The sequence below is a fragment of the Camponotus floridanus genome, unplaced genomic scaffold (assembly GCF_003227725.1).
Source record: "Camponotus floridanus strain SB8 unplaced genomic scaffold, Cflo_v7.5 scaffold14, whole genome shotgun sequence".
In the NCBI taxonomy this organism is placed as follows: domain Eukaryota; kingdom Metazoa; phylum Arthropoda; class Insecta; order Hymenoptera; family Formicidae; genus Camponotus; species Camponotus floridanus.
In genome coordinates, this window is record NW_020229259.1 from 2,546,092 (window position 1) to 2,571,015 (window position 24,924).

Sequence of the window (24,924 nt, forward strand, 5' to 3'; positions counted from 1 at the left end):
CGTTAGGTATATACATATTAGAGAGTGCCGTTAAAAGTATATACATATTAAGTATATACATCGCGCGATCAAATATAAAATTTTTAATCGCATCGAAATAGTGCGGGAGTGCCGTTCAGTATCGCGCGTAAAATAACGAAAATAGAGATATAAAAATATCGCTCGCGAGTGCGGGAGTGTCGTCAAAGTATCGCGCGCCAACAACATAAGAGGAGGAAAAAGCCTGGTAGAGGCATCTTGCATCGGCGAAGCAACCTGATGGTGAATATTTATTATTTGTATATCAATTGTTATAAGTCGTACGCATAATAATTCGTTCTTATAATTTAAAGGAATTAAAGAGGAAATTAGAGAGAAAGATTTTTATAAATATGAAAATTTCTATTTAAAAAATAATTTTAAAATTTATAAAATCTTCCCATATGTGTTTATATCTGCTTATTATTTTACACACCGGACATGAAATTCCACAGCCTTGTTATAAATGAATTTTATATTTGTATGTTTCAGACGTAGTTTTAATGACAACATAATAACGGATAACGATAACTCCGCTGCTGCACATCAATGCCATGGTGAGTGATAAAAACTTTTATTTAATTTTAAGGTAACGGTAGAGATTGTAGATATACAATATCTGTTGCCTTAAAATGGATGAGCTAGGATAGATTAAATAACTTTTAATAAATTCGTTTAAAATGTATTGCAGCCATCGCGAAAATATTACAGTATATTAACCATAAAGAAAGAAGATCGAGAAAAAATCATTCTTGTAATTTTATCTAATTTATTTAAAAGAACATTAAAAATTGTATCAACTATATCTGATGCTAATTTATTCTTATAACACGTATTTATCTTATTCACTTATCTTATTCTAATTTCTTATAGCTCGTCCATTATAGAATTTATTGTAGATATTGTTTTCAAACTTAATGTAAAGCCAAATGATTAATTATTATAATGAAATAACTTGTAATATGATAAGTGTTATACACATATTAATTTTTTATAAATTTATTATTAACTCGCGCATCTGCAATCGAATATTCCGATTATTGTCGATTTATTTATTCGTCGCGTTTTCTCGCGAATTTTAAATCGCAATTTATTTAGTAATTTAATTGTTGATTTCGAAGTATATTCTATTCATTTTGAATATTTCCTTTGATAATTTACACAAAATGCGCCAGTAATCCAAATACTTTCTTTTACAGTCGAACAAACGATCAATAATTTTATTAATGATTCTTTTTCTTCTTTCACGATTATTTAAGTTATATAAAACTTATTAAATTTTATTGTTGCATATCTATTATTAATAATAAATGTCACGTAATTATCGATAACGCGGCGTTCGACTTTGGCAATATAAAATATAAACAGTAGCGCGCATTATTTATTAAACAATTTATCATGGATCTTTTCGTTATGTTAATTATTTGCATCTATAATTCGATTGTTTTATTTCGTGTTCTCTCACAATCCAAATTATATTTAGATTGTCAAGAACGATAAAGTGGTACGGATGAAATATATTTGTGACTCTAAGTATTACAATAATAATTATTGTTCGTGAAGATCGCAATCATCGAAGTGATTATTTAATAATATCTTGAATTCCTATCATTTAATCGATTCTCGATTAAATTATAGCATTATAGGATTACGATATAATAATTATTTTAATACTTAGAGTCACAAATATATTTCATCTGTGTCAACTTTATCGTTCTTGACAATTTAAATATAATTTGGATAGTGAGAAAACACGAAGTAAAACAATCGAATTATAGATGCAAATAACGAAACATAACGAAAAGATCCGTGATAAATTGTTTAATAAATAACGAATTTTAATCAAGAAATTAAAATAATTCCATAATTTAATATTTCGCGTTAATGTATATTTTATAATATATAAAATATAAAAATATTTCGACAACAAATTATCGATAACGCGGCGTTCGACTTCGGCAATATAAAATATAAACAGTAGCGCGCTATACGTTACCGCTTTGTCATCATTCGCACGGTGGCTACCGAGTAATAAAGTAGTGATAAGAAACGCTTCGTATACTGTTATTTTCTTTTCTAAACATGATTACGATTAGTATCGAAATAATTTGCTATAAACATTAACAAAAATTAATTAATTAAAAATTAATTAACGACATGAAACTGTATCACAACGATAAATATTTATCGAAACGTAATCATTCACTACCGCGATTAAAAATTGAAACAGGGGATATATAAAAGAGGATAAGAGAATTAAATATAATCTTCCGATCATCGATGCTTATTATAATATTTCTTTAACAATATTAGAATTAAATATATTTTGATCAATGCTTTAAATTTTCTCAATCCTTATTAATTAAATAATATACAATTTAATCGAGAATCGATTAAATGATTCCAAGATAGGAATCCAAGATATTAAATAATCACTTTGATGATTGCGATCTTCACGGACAATAATTATTACTTTAATAATTAGAGTCACAAATATATTTCATCCGTTCACTTTATCTTGACAATCTAAATAGAATTTGGATTGTGAGAGAACACAAAGTAAAACAATCGAATTATAGATGCAAATAATTAACATAACGAAAAGATTCGTGATAAATTGTTTAATAAATAATGAATTTTAATCAATAAATTAAAATACTTCCATAATTTAATATTCCGCGTTAATGTATATTTTATAATATATAAAATATAAAAATATTTCAAAAATAAATTATCGATAACGCGGCGTTCGACTTTGGCAATATAAAATATAAACAGTAGAGCTCTATACGTTACCGCTTTGTCATCATTCGTACAGTGACTCTCGAGTAATAAAGTAGTGGTGAGAAACGTTTCGTATTCTTTAATTTTTTTACTAAACACGATTACGATTAGTATCGGAATATAATTTGTTATAAATATTAACAAAACTAATTAATTAAAAATTAATTAACGACATGAAACTGTATTGCAACGATAAATCTTTATCGTATCGCAATCATTCATTACCGCGATTAAAAATTAAAACATGTTATACATAAAAGAGGATAAGAGATTATGTGGCGATATTTCGATCATCGATACTTATTAAAATATTTCTTTATAATATTAGAATATAATGTTAGAATTAAATATATTTCGACCAATGCTTTAAATTTTCTCAATCTTTGTTAATTAAATACACAATTTAATCGAAAATCGATTAAATTATAAGAATCCAAAATATTAAATAATCACTTCGATAATTGCGATTTTTACGGACAATAATTATTATTTTAATATTTAGAATCACAAATATATTTCATCCGTGTTACTTGTTCATTCTATTTGATAATCTAAATATAATTTAGGATGTGAGAGAACGCGAAGTGAAACAATCGAATTATAGATGCAAATAATTAGCATAACGAAAGGTTCCGTGATAAATTGTTTAATATATAATCAATTTTAATCAGTCAATTAAAATACTTCATTAACTTAATATTCCACGTTAATGTATATTTTATAATATATAAAATATTTTAGCAACGAATTATCGATAATATGACATTCTACTTTGACAATATAAAATATAAACAGTAGCGCTCTACATGTTACCGCTTTGTCATCATTCGCACGGTGACTCTCGAGTAATAAAGTAGTGGTGAGAAACGTTTCGCATACTTTAATTTTTTTACTAAACACGATTACGATTAGTATCGGAACATACTTTGCTATAAATATTAACAAAATTAATTAAATAAAAATTAATTAACGACATAAAACTGTATCGCAACAATAAATCTTCATCGAATCGTAATCATTCATTATTGCGATTAAGAATTGAAACAGGGAATACATAAAACAGGATAAAAGAATTAATTATGTTATGATATCCATTACTGATGCTTATAATATTTCTTTAACAATACTAGAATTAACTATATTTCGACCAATGCTTTAAATTTTCTCAATCCTTATTAATTAAACATTATACAATTTAATCGAGAATGGATTAAATGATAGGAATCCAAGATATTAAATAATCACTTCGATAATTGCGATCTTTACAGACAATAATTATTATTTTAATATTTAGAGTCATAAATATATTTCATCCGTGTCACTTTATCGTTCTTGACAATCTAAATATAATTTGGATTGTTGAGAGAACACGAAGTGAAACAATCGAATTATAGATGCAAATAATTAGCATAACGAAAAGCTCCGTGATAAATTGTTTAATCAATAACGAATTTTAATGAATAAATTAAAATATTTGTATAATTTAATATTCCACGTTAATGTATATTTTATAATATATAAAATATTTCAGCAGCGAATTATCGAAAACACGGCTTTCGACTTTGGCAATATAAATTATAAATAGTAGCGCTCTATACGTTACCGCTTTGTCATCATTCGCACGGTGACTCTGGAGTAATAAAGTAGTGGTGAGAAACGTTTCGCATACTTTAATTTTTTTACTAAATACGATTACAATTAGTATCGGAACATACTTTGCTATAAATATTAACAAAATTAATTAAATAAAAATTAATTAACGACATAAAACTGTATCGCAACAATAAATCTTCATCGAATCGTAATCATTCATTATTGCGATTAAGAATTGAAACAGGGAATACATAAAACAGGATAAAAGAATTAATTATGTTATGATATCCATCACTGATGCTTATAATATTTCTTTAACAATATTAAAATTAACTATATTTCGACCAATACTTTAAAAATTCTCCTTGTTAATTAAATCCTTATTAATTAAACAAGTTATGTATCACAACATGTAATTATTTTAATATTTTAATCTTACGATACATTAATACGTTTGATATATGAAATACATTAATATGTTAAAATATTTCAACATTGAATTAACAACAATATAGTATCCGATATAAACAGTACCGCCTTAATGATTTTGTTTTATGGTCTTATTATGCAAATTTAAATTTATATACCATATCACAAAATATATATTAAATTATATATATTATATTATATATAAAAGAAGTTATATATAATATAACCCTCCCATGGGGTACACCTTGTCGCGGTGGGAGGGCTTAGTACTTGGATGGTGTCTTGAGATTTATCTTAAATTTTTCTATTTATGATAAATCTTAAGGTGCTTGAAAGGGAAGCTAAGTACCCTTTCGCGTCGTCGGTGCCGTCAACGTGCCGCGGACGGCAAGCGTTTCGTCACCGCGTTTTCGCGTTGTAGTATTCTCGCGTCGTCGCGTTTTCGCGGAAATTTTGGATTTTTTCATATAAAATCCCAATTTCATTTATTGTCACGAGTCTCTACTTCCGATGCCAACTAACTGGGATGTTTCGAGTTTGCACACGTTGTTATGCAACGTACACTCGCGCTTCGTGCTTCGTACTTCGTCAAATGATTCGGCCCGAATTAGTTAGAACTCGATCGATTGTTCGGAATGGTCGTCAATGGGTCCCTTCTCTTTGCTCGTCTACCCTACAGCCACACGCACTGCGTGTGTTAACCCTGTCGAGGAGTCGAGTGGATTCCCCTAAGCATGATTTTCGCTCGGTAAAAGGGGTTGCCTCCCCATTTTTTAAATTGCTGAATGTTAGCATTTAAAAAATGTGGGTATCCTCTTCTTTTGCCGTCTACCAGCCATGTGTAGCCATATCCTGCATTGCGGGAAACTTCGTGTTCCGGGCGAAGCACCTGAAATCATGCTTAGCGGGTCCAGGTTCGATACGAGATAGGATAATTATGCGCGAAAAAGAGCTGGTGAACTTTATTTTCCTCTATTCCTCAATCGTTTCGTCTTCTTTCCGGTTCGGGCCTAATCTTTGCTCGTTGTATCGTTGCACTCCCGACCTGTTGGCTCAAAGTTAAGTCTCGTAAATGAAATGAGATTTTCGCTCGTACCGAAACCGGGAGTGTCGTTGAAAGTATATATATATTAAATATATACATCGCGCGACCAAATTTTTAATCCGAATACCGAAGTAGTGCGGGAGTGCCGTTTAGTATCGCGCGTAAAATAACGAAAATAGCGATATAAAAATATCGCTCGTGAGTGCGGGAGTGCCGTTGAAAGTATCGCGCGTCAACAACATGAGAGGAGGAGGAGGCCTGGGAGAGGCATCTTGCATCGGCGGAGCAACCTGATGGTGAATATTTATTATTTGTATATCAATTGTTATAAATCGTACGCATAATAATTCGATGTTATTATTTAAATGAATTAAAGAGAAAATTAGAGAGAAAGATTTTTATAAAAGTTATATAAAACTTTTTAAAAAACTTTCTTGAAAAACAGTTTTAAAATTTTATAAAATTTTTCCACACGTGTTTATCTCTGCTTATTATTTTACACATCGGATATAAAATTCCGCGCGATAAAAATTTTTTGAAATATTGATTGCATTTTGTGAACATTATTATAAATGAATTTTATATTTGTATGTTACAGACAACTAGCTTCGATAACAACAACTCCGCTGTTGCGCATCTGTGTCGGTGAGTAAGAAAAACTTTTATTTAACTTTAAGGTAACGGATTCGTAGAGATTGTAGATGTAGATTGTAGATTGTAGATTGTAGATTGTAGATTGTGAATTGTAGAGTAAGTCCGTTGCCTTAAAATGGATGAGCTAGGATAGATTAAATTAAGTAACTTTTAATAAATTCTTTCGAAATGCTTTGCATCTATTGCGAAAATATATTGAAGTATTAATTTAAAAAAGAGAATCAAGAAAAGAAAATTTTTTTTGTAAAGACTTGACTAGTTTATTAAATCAAGAGCACGCATTAATAATTTTAACAATTATATCAATTTTTGATACTACTTTATTCTTATAACGCGCACTTATTTTATTCTAATTTCTTATATCATAGCTCATCCATTGTAGAATTTGTTTGTAGATATTGTTTTTAAATTTTACTTTAACTTAAAATAAAGCCAAACGATTAATTAATTAAATAATTTGTAATATCATAAAAGTTATACACACACATGAATTTTATATTTTATTAGAAAATATAGTATATAGAAATTTGTAGTAATTTGGCTTTATTTGAGTTAAAATAAAGTTATATTCAAATATTTAACAAACGATCGTAAAATCGAGCGATCGTTACGATGAGCGTGAAATATTTACGCTCATTTGCCGGTAATTAATCGGCAAAAGAAGGAGTGTTTATCTCCTTTTTCGATCTCTGATTAGAGATCGAGCGAGAAAGTGGCCAGGCTCAACGAAAAGTAAGTTCAACTGGCCTGAAGAAAAGCTTTACGTACAATAGTACGTAAGCTGTGTCGGACATTTATTCACGCGGTTAGGGCATGCGGTTAGAGAATGTAATTAGGGCACGTAATTAAAATATACGTGATTAGAGATAGGCTTTCCTCGAATAATTTCACTTAATTGAGAAATAGGTTTGTTAGGGCTATTAGGTGAGCATTAAGATTTTTTAATTTTCCATTCAAAAAGTAGAGGATTGTTAGGGCTATTATGTGATTAATTTAGCTGATTTTATATTATGTATCTTTTAAGGAATCAGGAAATGTAGGTTTAAATAATATTAGGGAAAACAAATTAATAAATATTTCAATAATTATATTATTAATATTAAGAATTTTTTATGGATCAATATTTTTTGAGTGTTTTTTAAGAGAGTTTGTTTTCCCCACGTAAAAAAAAGGATTGTTAATTTATTACATTTCAAATTATATAATATTATATTTTACATTAACTTTTTGTATTAAATTCTGTATTGAAATAAAATGAAAAATTTTGCCTTCTCGATGATATCTCCATCTTAAGGAAGGCATTTGCCGGCTGAGGAGGTTTGAGTATTTTAATGAGTCTGAGAGCTATGCCGGCGGTAACATACACCGATATTCGTATAGACTTTTCTTATATTTAAGATAATTTTAAGTATGATCTTAAATATAAAAGTGAGTTATGAATACCTATATCGTAGTTATTGATAGAGTTATCTATGCCGGACAAATCGAAGGGGAAGTGTCAGACTAAGAGAAATATCAAAATTATATAAATATTTGTTATATTAATTATTATATATTTGTTATATTTGTTATAGTAATTATATTAATATTTTTAAATAAAATGAAAGAAAAAGGGACAATAATCGAGAAAAAGGCAACTACAGTGATTTGAATATCTATACCTGAGAACAAATGTCCATAGAAAGTATTTCGTTGGATTCCATAGGAAGGAATGACAAATGATGATAATTTTTATAATTTTAATACAAAGGAATACAATAAACCATAATAATCCAAGAACTCGAAGAAGAGAATATATTGGATAGAAATGCATAATGATTGAAAATAATTAGAAACTAAAAGACAATGTGCAATCTATTTATTAATAATAATACTATTTTGTAATTATATTAAATTTTATAATTTAGTACATTATATTATATAAAATATTAAGCATAAAAATATTATGCTGGTAAGAAAATTATAATAAAAGTATACAAATAATGTTGACTATATTAGAATAGAACATATGAATTCTTTATATTTTATATAAAGGAAGAGATATTTAAAATATTTTGCAACATCTATATTTTTCGAATAGAACATATGAATTCTTTATATTTTATATAAAGGAAGAGATATTTAAAATATTTTGCAACATCTATATTTTTCGAATCTTAATTATAAAAGCTTCAGAAGAATCAGTGATTACTTTAACAAATTCTATACATGTATTAATAATTACATTTTTAAATAATTTAAAAAAATGATTGATAAATATCAAAGATCATTTTACTGCTAATTAAAAAAATTTATGGAAATACGGTTAAAAAGGTTTTTATTCCACAACAGACATTTTGTTTTTTTGTAAATTAAAATATATAAATATGACATTAAATGTATAGAAAAATATTTATTTTATCTTTGAACATTACACTGGAAGATCACAGTATTTTTCGGGATTGAAGTCAAATTTTAACTTCTTACTTTATGATACGACATAAATAGATATGAATCAATTAATTAAATATATATTATATTTAAATTTTTCAATGTTAACATCTTTCGAAAAGAGATAATATATCTGCATTTATGTACACATAGAATATATATATGTAATTCCAGCGCGTGTATTTCATGTAATGTTTTAAATTGAATATATATATATATATATATTTCTAAACATAACGCAGATATTTCAGAATAAAGTTGTAGCGTTATACTATATATACATATATATATTATATGTGTGTGTGTTTATTTGTGTATGTGTAGAGAGAGAGAGAAAGGGAGGGAGAGAGGACCACAAAATTTATTTAAAAAATTAAAATTAAATTTTATTTATATTTATATACATATGCGTTTTGCTATACAGCACTGATGGCATTTGGTGTACATAGGCATTTCGTGTACTACAGGCATTTTTTACATAGCACGGAACAGAATCAGAAATTGTGCACATATATGTTACTCTCTGAGAACTTTCGTGGACTTTGGCTTTGTAGTTCATGTCCACGTTTTTTAGACAGAGGGCGTATCGCTTTCAGGGATCACCTAAAAGCGGACCATGACACCTCTCAGTCTTCTCTCTGCTAAAAAGTAGCGTCAATGAAAAGGTCGCTAGACCTCTCACCTCTCACATCAGTTTTGTTCGTGTCGTTGATGACAAAAGGCATAAGATTACCTCTCATAGTATATGTTATAATTTATGTCAATATTTTGCCGCCAAATCTTACTACATAATTTCGGTCGAAGGATCGAAAATACGTGGAAATTATATTTTGTCTTAAGGTTTTTAATCTTCATTTATATTCAATTAAGTTTAATTATTAATCAGAATAATACGTGTTCTTAAAATGACATGTACGTATATTTGCATTTTATATTTATTCAATGAACATGCTTTTTCAATAAATAATCCTTTTTGCACCTTTAATATTTTAATTGAAACAAGTATATTAGATTATGGGCATAAAAGAAAGAAGAATATATAGGGTGCATCTAGGATGTAATTTTATATCATATAAAGTTATATGTGACTAACTTTTTTTAACTTATAGCAATTGAAGTAAGAAATTGGACAACAGAATATTATGTCAAAAATCAATTATCCTGTCAACAAATGTTAGAAAATTCAGATATATTGAAGGAAATACCTTTATTAAACAATGTTCAATTACATGATATCACAGATAAACAATTGGTTAGATTTCGAGGGATGGTCCAGGACATGTATGATCCTGAATATTTTTTTAAACAATATGAAGTGAAGAATACAAAAACTGGGGAGAGTGATATTAGATGTGGAATGTACACAGATGCAGCTCGATGTTTGGTAATCCATTTTCTCGTTTTATCTCTAAATATATTTAGAATATTAGAATTTCTTTATATGACTCTGTAGATATAGCATTGTGTTGTCCTTATTCTTATATGAGGAGTAATGGATATAATTTAGAGTCTAGATTAAAAGTAATATGCAATTCAGGTATGGGATGCTACAAGAATAGCTTATCTCATGTATAATATTGCATACATTTATCTTTATACATGTATAATATTGTACACATATATAGGAAGTTAAACTTTATAAAACATTTTTGTACAATAACATTTATTAACTTTTATTTAGTCGGATGAAGAAGTATTTTTTGAGTCTAACAAGAACGAACATTCGGAAAGACAAACTTACGTTGTAATGTCTATACCTGGCTTAAACAAATGGGCAAAAGAACAAAGTAAATGTATAGAAACAAATGTACAGAAATTTAATTCAATGACACACAATGATAATATGAAGAATAAAAGAAGTCTAGATGATACTGATATTGAGAAAATGGATTGTTCAGAGTCTGTTGCAAAGAAAGAAAAGATTTTGACAAATGATAGCGATATGAATATAAGTAATGCTCGTTCAAAAGTTCAGAGTATACTATCAGAAGACCACATATTAAACTTTCCTATTCCGATTGATGGAGGAAAAGTTTGCATAGTGAAGGTAAATTATCTAAATTATGCAGTGTTTTGCATATTTTATATATTTTTAAACTTTAAATTTTTAAAATTTTTATTTTATAGATTTATGACGGAACAATTTTAAAATTGAATCAGGTTATTGATATAATAGGTTTTATATCATTGGATCCAATGTTAAATACAATTAATTGTTCAGAGGATGAGATGAATGAAGTCAATACTCATAACCCTCCAGCTTCTTTGGTACCTCGGTTACATGCAATAAAGCTGATTGCACTGACAAAATCTGAAATTGTAAATGCTCCAGAAATCATATCAAAAGCGCAACTCATCAGAAGTGATTTACATATAATGTTGAGTCAGTTATTATTTGGAGATCATTTAGCAGCAGATTATTTAATATGTCACTTGCTCTCTATGATGTATGTATTTTATTCTCTTATTATTTAGTATTTTTTTTAATATTAAATTTCCGTGTCATTTTATTTTTCATAATATTTTTAGATATATGAGAAGAGATTTCTTTTGTCTTGGTGCATTTCCACTAAATATAACAAATTTTCCAGCTAGTAGACTCAAGACATTTCCAAAAGAATTTTATAACTTTTTAACATTACTTGTAAAGAAAAGTCACTTTTTGGAAGTGACTTTAGAAAATTTGAATGAATTAGCTTTAATTCCAAAGTAAGTTTATCTTATTATACTTGTGTTACATACTTGTACATATTATCGAATAATTTTGTATTATTTCTCTTAGAAAGGATTATGAATGCAATAGATTGACAAGTGGTATTCTTCAATTAAGCGATAATACACATCTTGTGTTAGATGAGACTGGTTTAAGCACTGGTGAACTAAATGTCACTGGCAAGGAAAACTATAAAGCTCTTTCAGATCTGCTTATGTTTCAAAAACTGACATATGATTTCAAATATTATTCAATGGAATATGAAACAGATATCCCAATTTTAATTTTTTCTGATGTAAAGTCATTTATTCCTGTAAGTATTTGTTTCACAAAAGAAATTGCATCTTATTCAAAAATTAATCTACGAAACGTTTATTTATAGTGCCCTATTCAAGTTAAGTTAAATATTGATACAGAATCAGAAAATATATATAGTCAAGTAATTGAAGCTGCATATCAGTACTTAAACGATGAAACTCGATTAACGAATATTCGCCAATATTTGGAAATCTTTAGACATACAGATTTTGTTTTCAATGAAGAAATCACAAAAGTATGTGATCATATTTTCATTGATTTTTAACATTAACATCTATGTTTATTTTGTTTTCTAAATTTTATCGTATATTTGATTTTTCTTTTAGATATTATTTTTTATACTTGATGTGTACTATTATGTGTTTTATATTACTTTTTTTTAATATTTTAGATTATCCAAGATGATTTTGTCGAGATGCGAAGCGTGAATAAGAATATAAGTATGGATAATCTGCATTCATTAATGGTTTTTGCTAGATTAATGTCCTTATCCTATGGACAGACAACACTAGATATAGAATGCTGGAAGAAAACTGTACAATTGGAAATGGAAAGAATGAGCAGGTTACCGCAGCGTGGAAGATAATAAATTCTAGGAGAAGAAGCAACGCAAGTATTTATTTTGTTTCATATGTTTTTCGAAATTATTTTATATAATACTGATGAAAAAGCTATATTTTTACATTTTACACTTTTCTACTGTTAATTACTCTATAAAAGGGAAGAAGTTTAGAACTTAACTTTTATGCTATTTACATGCAAATCACATATTACATATTCAGTAAATAAAACTGTACTAATCTCTCTCTTATGTGATTTATATGAATATTATTTATATACTGGCTATAATCCATTTCGCAAATTTTAAAATTTAGATATATGTCAAGTTACATTTATCCGAAATGGAACTAGCATATCAGTGATCTTTATTGGCTTCTTTGAAGATATTTCTAGTAGAAATATTTCCAAAAATTTTATTTTTTTCTATAGTAGATATATTTATATTAATATATTCAAATGCACGTATATGTATATATGTGCAAGGGATGCAGAAGCTTAATATTAAAAATTCAAAACATTTGAAATATAGTATTGTATAATACATACATTAATAAATTTATTTCTTCGATTACAGACGAATATATTAGAGTGAATGGTACACAATCTATGTAGTTGCCATATAAATAAATTTAAGGAATGGTTTTTCTCGATTGTCATACTTCTCTTTGAAAAGTAATCAAAGGGAAAACTTCTCTTATATGGTTTAAAGATTTATCTTACATATTCGATTTTTCGACCTAAATCTTTAATGTCTTATAGTAAGGACATTTTAATATGTATAATAGATATATAGTAAAAAAAATACTTTTATAATCTATTTTGTCAAAAATATACCAAAAATTAGCAACAGTTTTTGAATATGGTAAATCTATTATCTCCCACAGATATATTTTTTATTTATTTTGATGATAATTCTATCATTTTTGTTATACAAATCTAATCTAGTTGCAAAAATATTTATCCGAAAAGTAGAAAATGTAACAAAATCTTTCATTACTGTTCACTCGAGACATTGAAACACTAAAAATTACCCTTACAATTTTTAAAAAATTGTTTTATTAAGGTATAAATTTTATTTAGGTATAATTTCGCAATTAGAGAGAGATTTGCTAATATAATATATAAAATATGACATTATTATTTTCTTGCATTTATATATTTTGACTCGCGATCTTGTCGAAGGCACAAAATGTTCATTAATCGAAACGTGAGATTCGAATGTCATAACTTTAGTCTGCATTGCAAAATTTCGTAATTTTTATATAGATGTTAAAAATGTAAACTCTGTCTTTTTTCAATTGTTTTTCTCTCCTCTTTTAAATATATTTTTTCCTTTTTATATACTTTAGTTAAAAAGTTTCTGTATTATTTTATGCACGTGTATGTCCCGTTTCGTCGAGGTATGCATTATCGAGGACTCTTTGCACAGCAAGCATTTCTTTAGCCCTGTTGAGCCTTTCTTCACGTTCCCTTTGAACACGTTCCAATCCTTTCTTAGCGGCTTGAGCGTATCTCTTAGAAAGTGCAACTTCCCCTTTCGCTCCTGGAATGTGACCGGTATAACCGACAATTGGCGGTCTTTCCGGAGAGACATGATAATCTACAATAAGACGTAACAATAAGAATAATAATGACAATAGTTTTTTGGCATTAATGTTTCGCTTCAAACTTATAACTTATTTATTTTGATTGTTTGAAAATGAAATAAATTAAAAATAATATATTGACACTACGCATTGGGTTGGAAATGATCGATAAGCTACTGAAGCATAAATACCAAAACTTTTTCTGTCTCTATCATAACCGTGGTCGATCTCGATGTCCACGTTATCTGTTCTTGCTCGAGATAGAAGATTTCTTGGATCTGTTCGCTCGGCATGAGCCCTCATTGCATCACGTCGTGCTCTCAGTTTCATTTGTGCCTCATGCCATTCTTTGGCACCGACTTCTACAGCTTTCATAAAGGGTAAACCATATCTGTTGTTGAAGCCAGGAATATATCCTGTGTGATAAATCAATATCAAACATAATTCGCATTAAACAAGAAAGAAAGAAAGAGAGAATACGTATGAAATCTTTTTAAAATTTATAAATAAAGAAAATTAGATTTTTTTATACATGTAAACAAAAAAATATGTTATAAATTTTTAAGATAATTATAATAAATCAGATATAATAAATAAAATGTATAATTTAAATAGATTTTTTAAATTTAAGTAGAAAATAAATTGCTTATGATGTTTTTTATTTTATTTATTACGTGATTACGCTTACGATTTTTTCCTTACATGATTTATATGTTGAATGAATTATATTGAGTATGTCAAATGATAATTATAAAACAAAATTTATTTTAGTTTCTATTGCTTTTATATATTAAATTTTATAAATCTTGATAAATAACATATAGTGTAAAGTAAATAATATATTACGCAATTTGGTAGTTTAATATTAATTAATAAAAAAAATTATCAAATGGTTATTTTATATCATTGAAGTATTCAGGATTGAAAATGTTATTCTACGTATTGTCTCTCTTAGTGGGTCGATGATATAGTTAAAATTTTGCTCGCCATGCATGAGTTGTAATTTGCAAACTGTTAATTACAAACAATTTAAGTTGATCGGTTAATGCTCACTAATCGCGTTCATTGAAGGTCAAAGTGATTTCGTTCTACATTGGTATTCTGAAGCGATGAAAGAAAATTTATAGATGTGTGTGTGCTACTTTATTTTTTTTCAATCATATTTTTTTATTAACTTGACATTGGCTTTTCGTAATGACCAATATATGTAGCAAATTTATAAATTCAATATTTTAATAATTCAATATTTTTATATTAATTTTTGTGTTAAGTAAAAATGTAAAATGAAAGAGGAAATAATTTTAAAAAATCTTTTTGGTTCTTTTATCTTTTTAGTTTAGAATCTTTTATTAATACTAAATAAAATTATGAGGATATATACAATATTTTAACATTCATTTTTAAAAATAATTTTTGCGGACTGTACATATATTTATTATTTTTTTATATTACCAGTGTATCCTAGGATGTATGGAGGTGCCTTATATAATTTAGCTTCGTTGTTCCAGTCTCTTTTAATTTCTTTAACCTGAGGACTCGATAATTCATTTTCTCCACCAGAATTTGGCTTATATGGTCCAGTCTTGAGGATTTTCTTTTCTAATAATTCCTATGCAACAGCATATTAAAGTTAAATTTTTAAACGCATCATTTAGTTATACAAGGTATTTTGTAATTATTTATGTTTTTTACATATACGTTTTTATTGTTTATGTAATTTGTTAGAAATTATACAGTTTCCATTATAATTTTTTTCGATGCCTTTAAAAATATTTTTACCTTCATTATTTCTTCCGTATTCGCTCCAAATCTTTTTCCAACACGAAATTTAAGCGTAGGACAATGACCTGTGTACCTAAAAGTACATATATACAGTTTATGATAAATATAGAATGCATAATTTTAAAACATAAATTTAGTAAATAATAATATTTTATGTTGAAGCATTTTTTTCAATAAAAATAAAAAACACAACTTCAATTTTTAAAATAATGATATTTATGTATATCTAGTAGTTTTATATTATGATTTACTATTCTCTCTTTCTTCTTTATTACTTCATTATTTTATTCAATATAATCTTCACACTAACATAAAGCATAATAGATTAATTGATAGATTATTTTTTTTCTTATATTTGCAGTTTTTAATTTTTCATGATAAAAAGATATACAAAAATATGCTGAGATAATAGTACATAATTCATTATGCAAACTTGTTTTCTTGTTTTTCACATAAAACGTGTATTTCTACATAATTCTTTAAATATGCGATTATATTAATATATGTGTTACAGATATATGTATCAGCACATTATTTAATTTTCGCGTTTATAAAAAAAGGTCAACTAATATACTAGAAGATTTTTTTGATCAGTTTCTAGTCTACTTTTCCATGATTGAATATAATGTAGCATGCAAAATTACTATCACTATTTAACAATTGCTGATCTATTACTAATATGCACAGGCGCTTTTCTGTCTAATAAAGCATGTCCAGTTTCTAAAATATTGTGTGTATACATATATATATGCATGCATGAAATTTTTTTTTATTATAATAAGTAAATAAATAGTAAATCTACGATTAAAATAATGATTTACACATCATTTATTAAAACAATTAATATTTTATTTATTATATTACAAAATTTCTGATATTTATGCATTAATTATATGCATTATATACATTAATTTATAGATTACTTCGAAATTCGGGATAATTTTAATATTGATCTAATAATTTGCATTTTCCACATTTATCTAATTGATTTACTCTCATTAATTATAAGCATCACTTTAAATGTGTCTGAAAAAATGGTGCATCGCGGCCAATCCTAAATAAAGTAATCGCAGAACCATAAAAGCGGACTACCGGTGACCCAGTAAATCGAGTCTTCATTTTGTAGCGGTCACGGTGGAATAACCAGCGACATACATCATCGAAGTCACTCCTACTCGGTTGTCATGTGTGTCTCGATTCTGCTATGAGATATACATAAATCGTATCTAGGTCGTTGCACCATCTTAGCATATCACAAGATCAGTGTCAGGAAAAAGAGATCGTGTAATAGATTTCTCTGAATTTAAGAGTGACTAAGTTTATTTGTTATTGCAACTCCGCACAAAAATACTTTATTTACAAAAAATATATCTTCATCTTTTTTATAATTTAAAATTTGCTAGTAGTATGTGTTATTTTAATTAAATAGAAATTAAGATTGGTTTAAAATCCATTTATAAATCAAAATTGATACTTTTTAAATATTTAATGAAATACAAATATATAAGAATTATAATTTTTTCACGAAAAGGAAAAGAGAACCAAAACTCATTGACGTATTATTAATTATTATCTTTCTATCTATTTTTATCATGAGAAAAAAGCTAGTAGAAATTTAACTTAAAAATTTTTTTTTTAGATATTTTTTTTCGAGCTGTTTATCGACTTTAATGTGCATTTTTTCATTCGGATCAATATGTTGAAATTACAATAAATCACGATAAATAGTCAGAAGTGATCTACTATAAACGAGGGTAGTTTTACATGTGATATTATTTGCGTGTATGTGAGGGTGTAAATTGGCACGGTACCAAGCACGGTGCTCTAACGCTTTCGTCCATGTGCGATTTCGAGGTCAATATTGTGGGAATGCATGTTTCCGGGAGTTCCGTCCGGCTAATTTAAATCCGATCTAATCTCTGAAACGAAACATGCCGGCTGCTTCGATTTTCTCGCCCGATGTCGGTGCAATTGGTAAATATTGCAAATATGCATAATGCATTTGGCGCACATACATTATGTATTAAAGCGACTCTTTTTAGTATGTTGATATACCCAAAATCTTAATTGTTACATAGGATATCAAAGATCGTATGTGTATCTCGTTTGAATAATTTTAATTAATAGATACTTTGGCAAAACATTATATATTGCTTTGAGATTTATTTTTATTTAAACTTTTGCTTTAAGATTTAAATTTGATAATTGTTTGATATTGTACAACATCATGATATATTGATGTCACGGTCCGACGACTTTCGAAATTCATTAGTGGTTTAGATACCGTTTTTGCAGCTTCTATTCAGTTCAAGATCGGAGATCGCTTGAAATCGTTGCTTGCGAAAAGAAAAATTCGAATTAAATCTCGTGCAGAACAAGCATCCTTAAAAAACTTTCAATAATAATAATTTTATTGCAGAATCAATTTCACGCTTTCCATATTTTTATCAAGTTCATAAAATTTAAATACGTTTTATCATTTATTTAGAAATTTAGATTAGTAAAAATTTAATTATTTAAAAATAATTTAGTTTAATACTAATACATAAAGAAGGATTTCAGGATTAAAAAAATTGAAAGCACTCAAGGAATATTAGAAACAATTTAAAAAAATTGTGATAAACTTTTAAAATACTTTTAAATTACTTTTACTCTCTCATAAACAAAAACATATAAATTAAAATTTTTTTACTTTAATTTTTCAAGTTATTCTAATATTGGCAGTATTTCATATTTCAAATGTTTCAATATTAACTTATAGTTTTTTTTAATATTAATTTGTAGTTTTTTTATGAATATTTATCAGTTAATTATTTCTTGCCATAATAAACTAAAATAGGAACTTAGAATAAATAAAAATAGGAATTTGTTTTTCTTTATGATTTAATAAAATTCGGACTATGAATTTTATTGGCTTAGATGAGTGCATTATAAGATAGTGTAATTAAATATATAATTAAGTATAGAATCTAGCTATAATGAATAATTATAATTAATACATGCTAGAATATAATGTGTATTATAACTATATACAGCTTTTAAATATTCTCTATCCATTCATTATACATAATACATTTATTTGTTATAAGTGTCTAATATACAAAATGAGTAAAAAATAAAGAAAATAAAAAGAAGTTAATATTTACTCATATAAACAAATCTTTAGATATAATCGATTAAAGATTATTACTTATATCGTATATAATATTTGCAATTGCAAGTTTTTTTTGTTGAAACGCTATGGATTTGCATTACGCAACACACTGAATAAGCTGACGAAACATTTAATACTAAGATGACAAAACCGTAAATTCAATTAAATTCTTATAATCATTGAACTAATTCTAGCAGTGAATTTATAAAGTTCTAGCAAAGAATAGCAGTTCTAGCAGAGAATAATATTGTATTATTAACTTCTTGTTTTATATATATATATATGGTATAAGCACGCAACCTTTTAATGTTTTTTAAATTTTATTTTCATTTTACGTTGTGTTGATTAAATTTTTAGTATTTTATATTTATATTTTATATTTCAAAAATATTTTTAATTTTATATTTTCAATGTGTGTGTGTGTGTGTGTGTGTGTGTGTGTGTGTGTGTAAAATAAATTTACGAGATATACATGCATATTGTCAACAAAATGTTAATAGTTCCATAAACAATGTAAACGAAATATATGATTTAATCAGGAGAAGAAACATTAATGCTGTTCTGAAAGTATGTATGAAAAACATGCACTTACCCAGGTAAATGAGCTCCATAACTTTGTCGAAAGAATTGCTTTCTCTGCTCCTCACAGACCGGGTCGAACACCATTTTCTTCGTTATAAATATTTATTATAAACAAGTTACAATCCGATGATATTCATTTCTGAACTTTTCTCCATATTTTCCTTCTTCTTTTCTTTTTTCCGTTAATAAATATACATTTTTATCGGAATATAGTATTACAAAAGAATTTTTTTATCGTCCACAATATCTTATTTATGTCGTATTCATCCAGTGAAAATCCATTTTTTATCTTCTATATTGCAGTTTGCAACGATTAATCACTATTGAACGAAATCGATCTTACCAGATCTCTCCGTCATTAGTATCCCGATCGGATAACACTTTCTTCTATAGAATTGTTACCTCTCCAAGAGCTCTAAGAGATCGTCAAGATTGCAATCATATGGCTTACTTCTGAAGATTATAGACTCTGTCGAATATTGTGCCAAAGATGATCAGCTGATTGGAAGCGATCGACTATCGTTTGAGTCATTAGAAGTTAGAAAGATCGATCGACAATCCGATGTGTCAATTTCGACGGTGATCGTGCAACGTGCACTGCACGCGGCTGCCGTCAGTGAAACAAGACTGCACATAGTCGGCCCGAAGATACATAATCCGAGCTGTCCTACTAAAGGTAGAGGATCCCCTCCAGCTCGACATTCGCGCGAGTCTCTCTTAAGGGATTCGACATGGGGACGTGTTAGCGCATCCGTACTGGTTAATCGTGCGGAATAGTTCAGGCTTCGATACCCGCGAGTTACATTCACTCTTAAAGCATGTTACCAGTCATTAGTCCTTTGTTGTCTTCTGTGTGAACACGATATAGTAATTTAGAATAGTATGCTGCGTTATATTTAGAATTTTTGTACATTCAATATTGTAATTTGAATGCAATGAATATGTTTTTGAACACTAAATGTAGTAAACAAATTAACATTGATTGGCATTAATTGTCAAGCCTTCATTATCGATGTAGTCAGTTCATGGTCATAATGTATTGTGTTTATGACTGTATATTCATTTCTCTTTGGTAGCAATTTTTATAATAATTATATATACATATTATATGTATACTTCTGCTAAAAAATTGATAAGAGAATGATTGAAAGGATTTTTGTGATTATAAATATAAAATATATATAAACAGTAATATATATATATATATATATATATATATATATATATATATATATATGATATTGAATGTGCAATACTTTATAAATAATAATTACTGAATTTTACTTACTAAGAAAATGAAAGTAGCGAAAGTCTCATTGAGATCATCGAGATCTATCGCGTGGATCTTGTATCTTCTTTTTAGTATTTATTATTCTACTTTTAATATCCTCAATTCAGAATCATGATTATTGTTTAGTTTACTAAAAAGGCGCGTACGCTTTCTCGTTTCTTTCGCGTTGCATCGGTAACTAGGAAACACTTAAGTAGCAAGCGACGGTCTCCGGAGTAACTCTGCCTTGGGGAAAAATCGATATAGAGGGGTTGAATTCATCACTCATTTCTCACGGAAGCCGTCTCTCAGTGAGTATAAGTATCATAGACTATACAATGTTTATAATTTTTATAATATTTTTATGATTCACAATTTAATGACATGATAAATTATATTCAATGATGAAACAAAAAATCTTTATTAATTAAGAAATAAATTATTTGTACACTGATGGATTCTGTAATTATCTCATTAGTTTTCTTTTACAGGTATATATTTTTAAAAAATAAAGATGAGATATGTTTATTGAAATTTTAGAAACATTTTACAATGGGAAATAAATAATGTGTATGATTTTCTCTTCCTCATCAAAATTTGTTATAGTGGACAATGTAAATTGTTTTACATTGTATACTATAATTAATTTTAATAAAATAATAAAATGTGCTGGGATTTATCATTCCTTACACTATTCTTAATAATCAATATATATATATATATATATATATATATATATATATGTACTTAATATCTAATATGTTTATATTTTTATTAAGACGTATATAAATATTTAATTTCTTACTCTATGTTCTTTAAATTATGTTTATCTTAAAATAATAATAAGAATAATAATATCTAAAGAGCAACATTTAAAACTGAAAATATCATTTTTCAGTTATTCACATATTTATATATCATAGATTCAATATATTCGCTATAAATGTAATGTAATACTTAATACATAAATCGATTTATATATATATATATATATATATATATATATATATATAAATAATATATATATTAGTTAGATAAATTAAATTAATTTTATTAGATTTTTAATAATTGATAGTGTGAGTTGTGCATTATACGACGTCATTATATGAAATTATCGACGTATAATGATTTTTAGCTGGATAATTTTTATGCGATAAAATTATTATTTTATATAAAATAAAATATATGTTTGAAATTATATATGAATAATTTTTCACAATGATTTAATTTTATCACATTGACATAAAAAAAGTTTGTGAGATTTACATTAACATATTACATAATTCTGTTCTTCTCAAAATAAAAATAAAAATTTAATGTAAAGAAATAATATTGAATTAATTTACATAAATAATTTATTGAATATAAATAATTCTATTAAATTTTATTTTTTATATGCAACGATTGTGTGTGCGATGTTTTATTTTTTTGCATGCGATCACTTATCAAAATTAATTTGAGAGAAATAAGATATATTCAGTATGATAAATTTTAACTTTCATATTTTCGGTGTATAATATGTTTTTCTTGAACACACGCAATTATTCTGTTATCGTTCGCTGCAAGTCTAGAACGGCAAAATTGTGTGCTTGTATCGTTGAGATTAATTTTAAGTATCTTGGAATAACGCAATATCACATATTCTACTTTTATTATAATTAGATATTAATGATTCGTAAACATATCAAAGCTTTGTATAACTGATTATAATTAATGTTTTCGCGAGTAAGTATCGCATGAGTATAATAAAGAGAAGTAATGATAGATGAATAAGAGCAGAGAAAAAGATTTGGATAAGGAAAATTAGATAACGACGATAGCAACTTTACGTGAGCAATTTTTATAACTGATTCAATGTATTACTTATTTAATAAAAAAATTAAATACCTGTTTTTTATTTTCACGATAGTAATACACACTTGACATTATTGTGAAGAATTCTTGAGATGATTTATAAAACAAATATTTGCACTTGCAATTAATAACAATATAAAATGAATTTTGATAATTTATCATTCAATTTCAATCTTTATCAAATCAGCTCTTTATCATTTCTGTTATAAAAAGCAGTCACATTCAAAGATCTTGAACAAACACGACAATAAATAACGGTCTCAAAATATTTGTCACATTCTGTTTGAAACAGATAACAGCCGTTAATAATAGATTTTCGAGACCTCGAAGAATCTGATCTCTTCTCGAAAATAATATTTAATTCAATAATATTTAAGAATTCAGGTTTACTGACATGGACGCAGATCAATTTTGCATTATATTTTAAACATATCGTTCTGTGATAAAAATTCGCACAATTATAAAATATGTATATATATCAAGATAGGTGAAACAAATACATTAAAACATGTGTATTAAATAAAATTTTATATTATTAATAATGGATATAATTATAAATAGACTTCTTTATCTTAAATTTTTTCATGAAGTCTTAATATCTATAATGCGTAGACAAAATATATATTCGGGATTTTATTTTAAAAACTTTTAGGTGTTTAATAAAATATTTATTTATAATCACAGAGATTGTGAAATATTTATAAATATGTTTAAAAATGTTTATAAATATTTATTTTAATATTGTTTTTTTAGATACTTATCAATTTTTCTAGATTATTAATACAAAAATACAGAGTTTATATTTAACTTTTAATTAAATAAAAATTAATTAATATTTCTTTTAATGTTTATGTATTTTTAAGTAATTTTTTAATTATTTAGAAAATTTATATATATTTAGATAGATAAGAAGCATTGTATATAATGCATCTAAACATAAGTCTGCAGATATCACTCATATGGAAATAATGTATTATTTATACATGCGCATAAAAATTCCATTGAGATTTATTTTACAATATTTTCATATAGAAGAATCTCTTTATCACGCATCCACATATATTGACTAGTGTTTAGAAACTTTCCATTTGATCACCAATCAGAGGATTCTAGTATTTAACTGGCCAATTGGCAATGTAAGCTATCCGGCTTTCACACTGGTCTGACATATGTCGGACGAACCGGGTTCTTCATGCAAAATAACTAAAACAGGGACGTATGATTTGAATAATATTCTGTGTGCAAAGATCGACTTGTAATGGATAGATTATGTATAAGTCTTATATAAGTTAATATATATTTATGTTGTTATAATTAATATGTATATATTTTTATATATTATAAATTTTAACATTGCGAAAGAAATTATAAGAAATATTATAGTTAAAAATTTTTAAATTGAAAAATTTCTTACATATATGATTAATAGGACAGACCTGACCTAGGGAACTTTAGACAATGGCGGATATTAATGTGCTATATTAACGTTGAGCAATCTGAAGTTATTATTTCTCTGTGATACTACAGCTCCAACTCAGTGAAAATATTCATTATTATAAAGTGCTATAATGTATTTTATTACATTTCGGAGTTCTATTAGATCACTTTCTGAAGGATCGTTCGATTTCGATTGGATAATCTACATCCTACCGTGACGGCGCAATACTAGACGATTTGAAGACAATGATAGCTTTTCTTCTTTTTAAAAAATATATAAGACTATGTTTCTCATATCACCACTTTTACTTTTTCTAATGGGTAAGTCTAGCAGATTTCTCTGTTGTAATTTTTATATTTTTATTTTTCTGTTGTAATTTTTATATTTTTATTTTTCTATTGTTTTTTTATTTGTTTTTTCTTAGCAGAGAAATTTTTTCTTATCTTAAGATTATTATATATTATTATTATATATTATATATTATATATTAAGATTATTATATATTATTATTATATTATTTTTATTGGTTTAATGATTCTGTTATCTTGATTTATCTTGTTTTATGTTTTATTTTTTATTATGTCACACACATTACCTCTTGTCTGAAAGAAAAGTAAAAAGGATTTATTTTACATAGCAATAATTATAAAAAAACACTATCTTAATTTTATAAAAACAAAAATCGATTCAGCATTATATATATAATATATTAT

The 24,924-nt window shown here is 26.6% G+C and overlaps 2 protein-coding genes across 5 annotated transcripts; one reads left to right on the forward strand and one right to left on the reverse strand.

Moving 5' to 3' along the window:
- Positions 1 to 9,654: 9,654 nt before the first annotated feature.
- LOC105253725 (mini-chromosome maintenance complex-binding protein) lies at positions 9,655 to 20,717 on the forward strand. 4 transcript variants are annotated; one of them, XM_011261942.3, is made up of 9 exons: positions 9,655 to 9,865; positions 10,063 to 10,337; positions 10,635 to 11,000; positions 11,081 to 11,400; positions 11,483 to 11,662; positions 11,736 to 11,979; positions 12,049 to 12,219; positions 12,376 to 12,597; positions 19,953 to 20,717. In XM_011261942.3, the coding sequence occupies exons 1-8, from the start codon at positions 9,859 to 9,861 to the stop codon at positions 12,568 to 12,570; spliced, it is 1,758 nt and encodes a 585-aa protein (XP_011260244.1). In that variant the 5' UTR covers positions 9,655 to 9,858; the 3' UTR covers positions 12,571 to 12,597; positions 19,953 to 20,717. The 4 variants fall into 4 exon arrangements, with proteins under 4 accessions (XP_011260244.1, XP_011260242.1, XP_025262104.1 ...); XM_011261940.3 differs by lacking the exon at positions 19,953 to 20,717 and adding an exon at positions 13,120 to 13,328; XM_025406319.1 differs by lacking the exon at positions 19,953 to 20,717 and adding an exon at positions 13,120 to 13,328 and having other exon boundaries at positions 12,376 to 12,593.
- On the reverse strand, positions 13,621 to 19,733 carry LOC105253726 (UPF0605 protein GA14893). The gene is made up of 5 exons (XM_011261946.3): positions 19,660 to 19,733; positions 15,911 to 15,986; positions 15,584 to 15,740; positions 14,323 to 14,547; positions 13,621 to 14,145 (listed from the first exon to the last, which is right to left on the reverse strand). The coding sequence occupies exons 1-5, from the start codon at positions 19,731 to 19,733 to the stop codon at positions 13,916 to 13,918; spliced, it is 762 nt and encodes a 253-aa protein (XP_011260248.1). The 3' UTR covers positions 13,621 to 13,915.
- Positions 20,718 to 24,924: the final 4,207 nt, after the last annotated feature.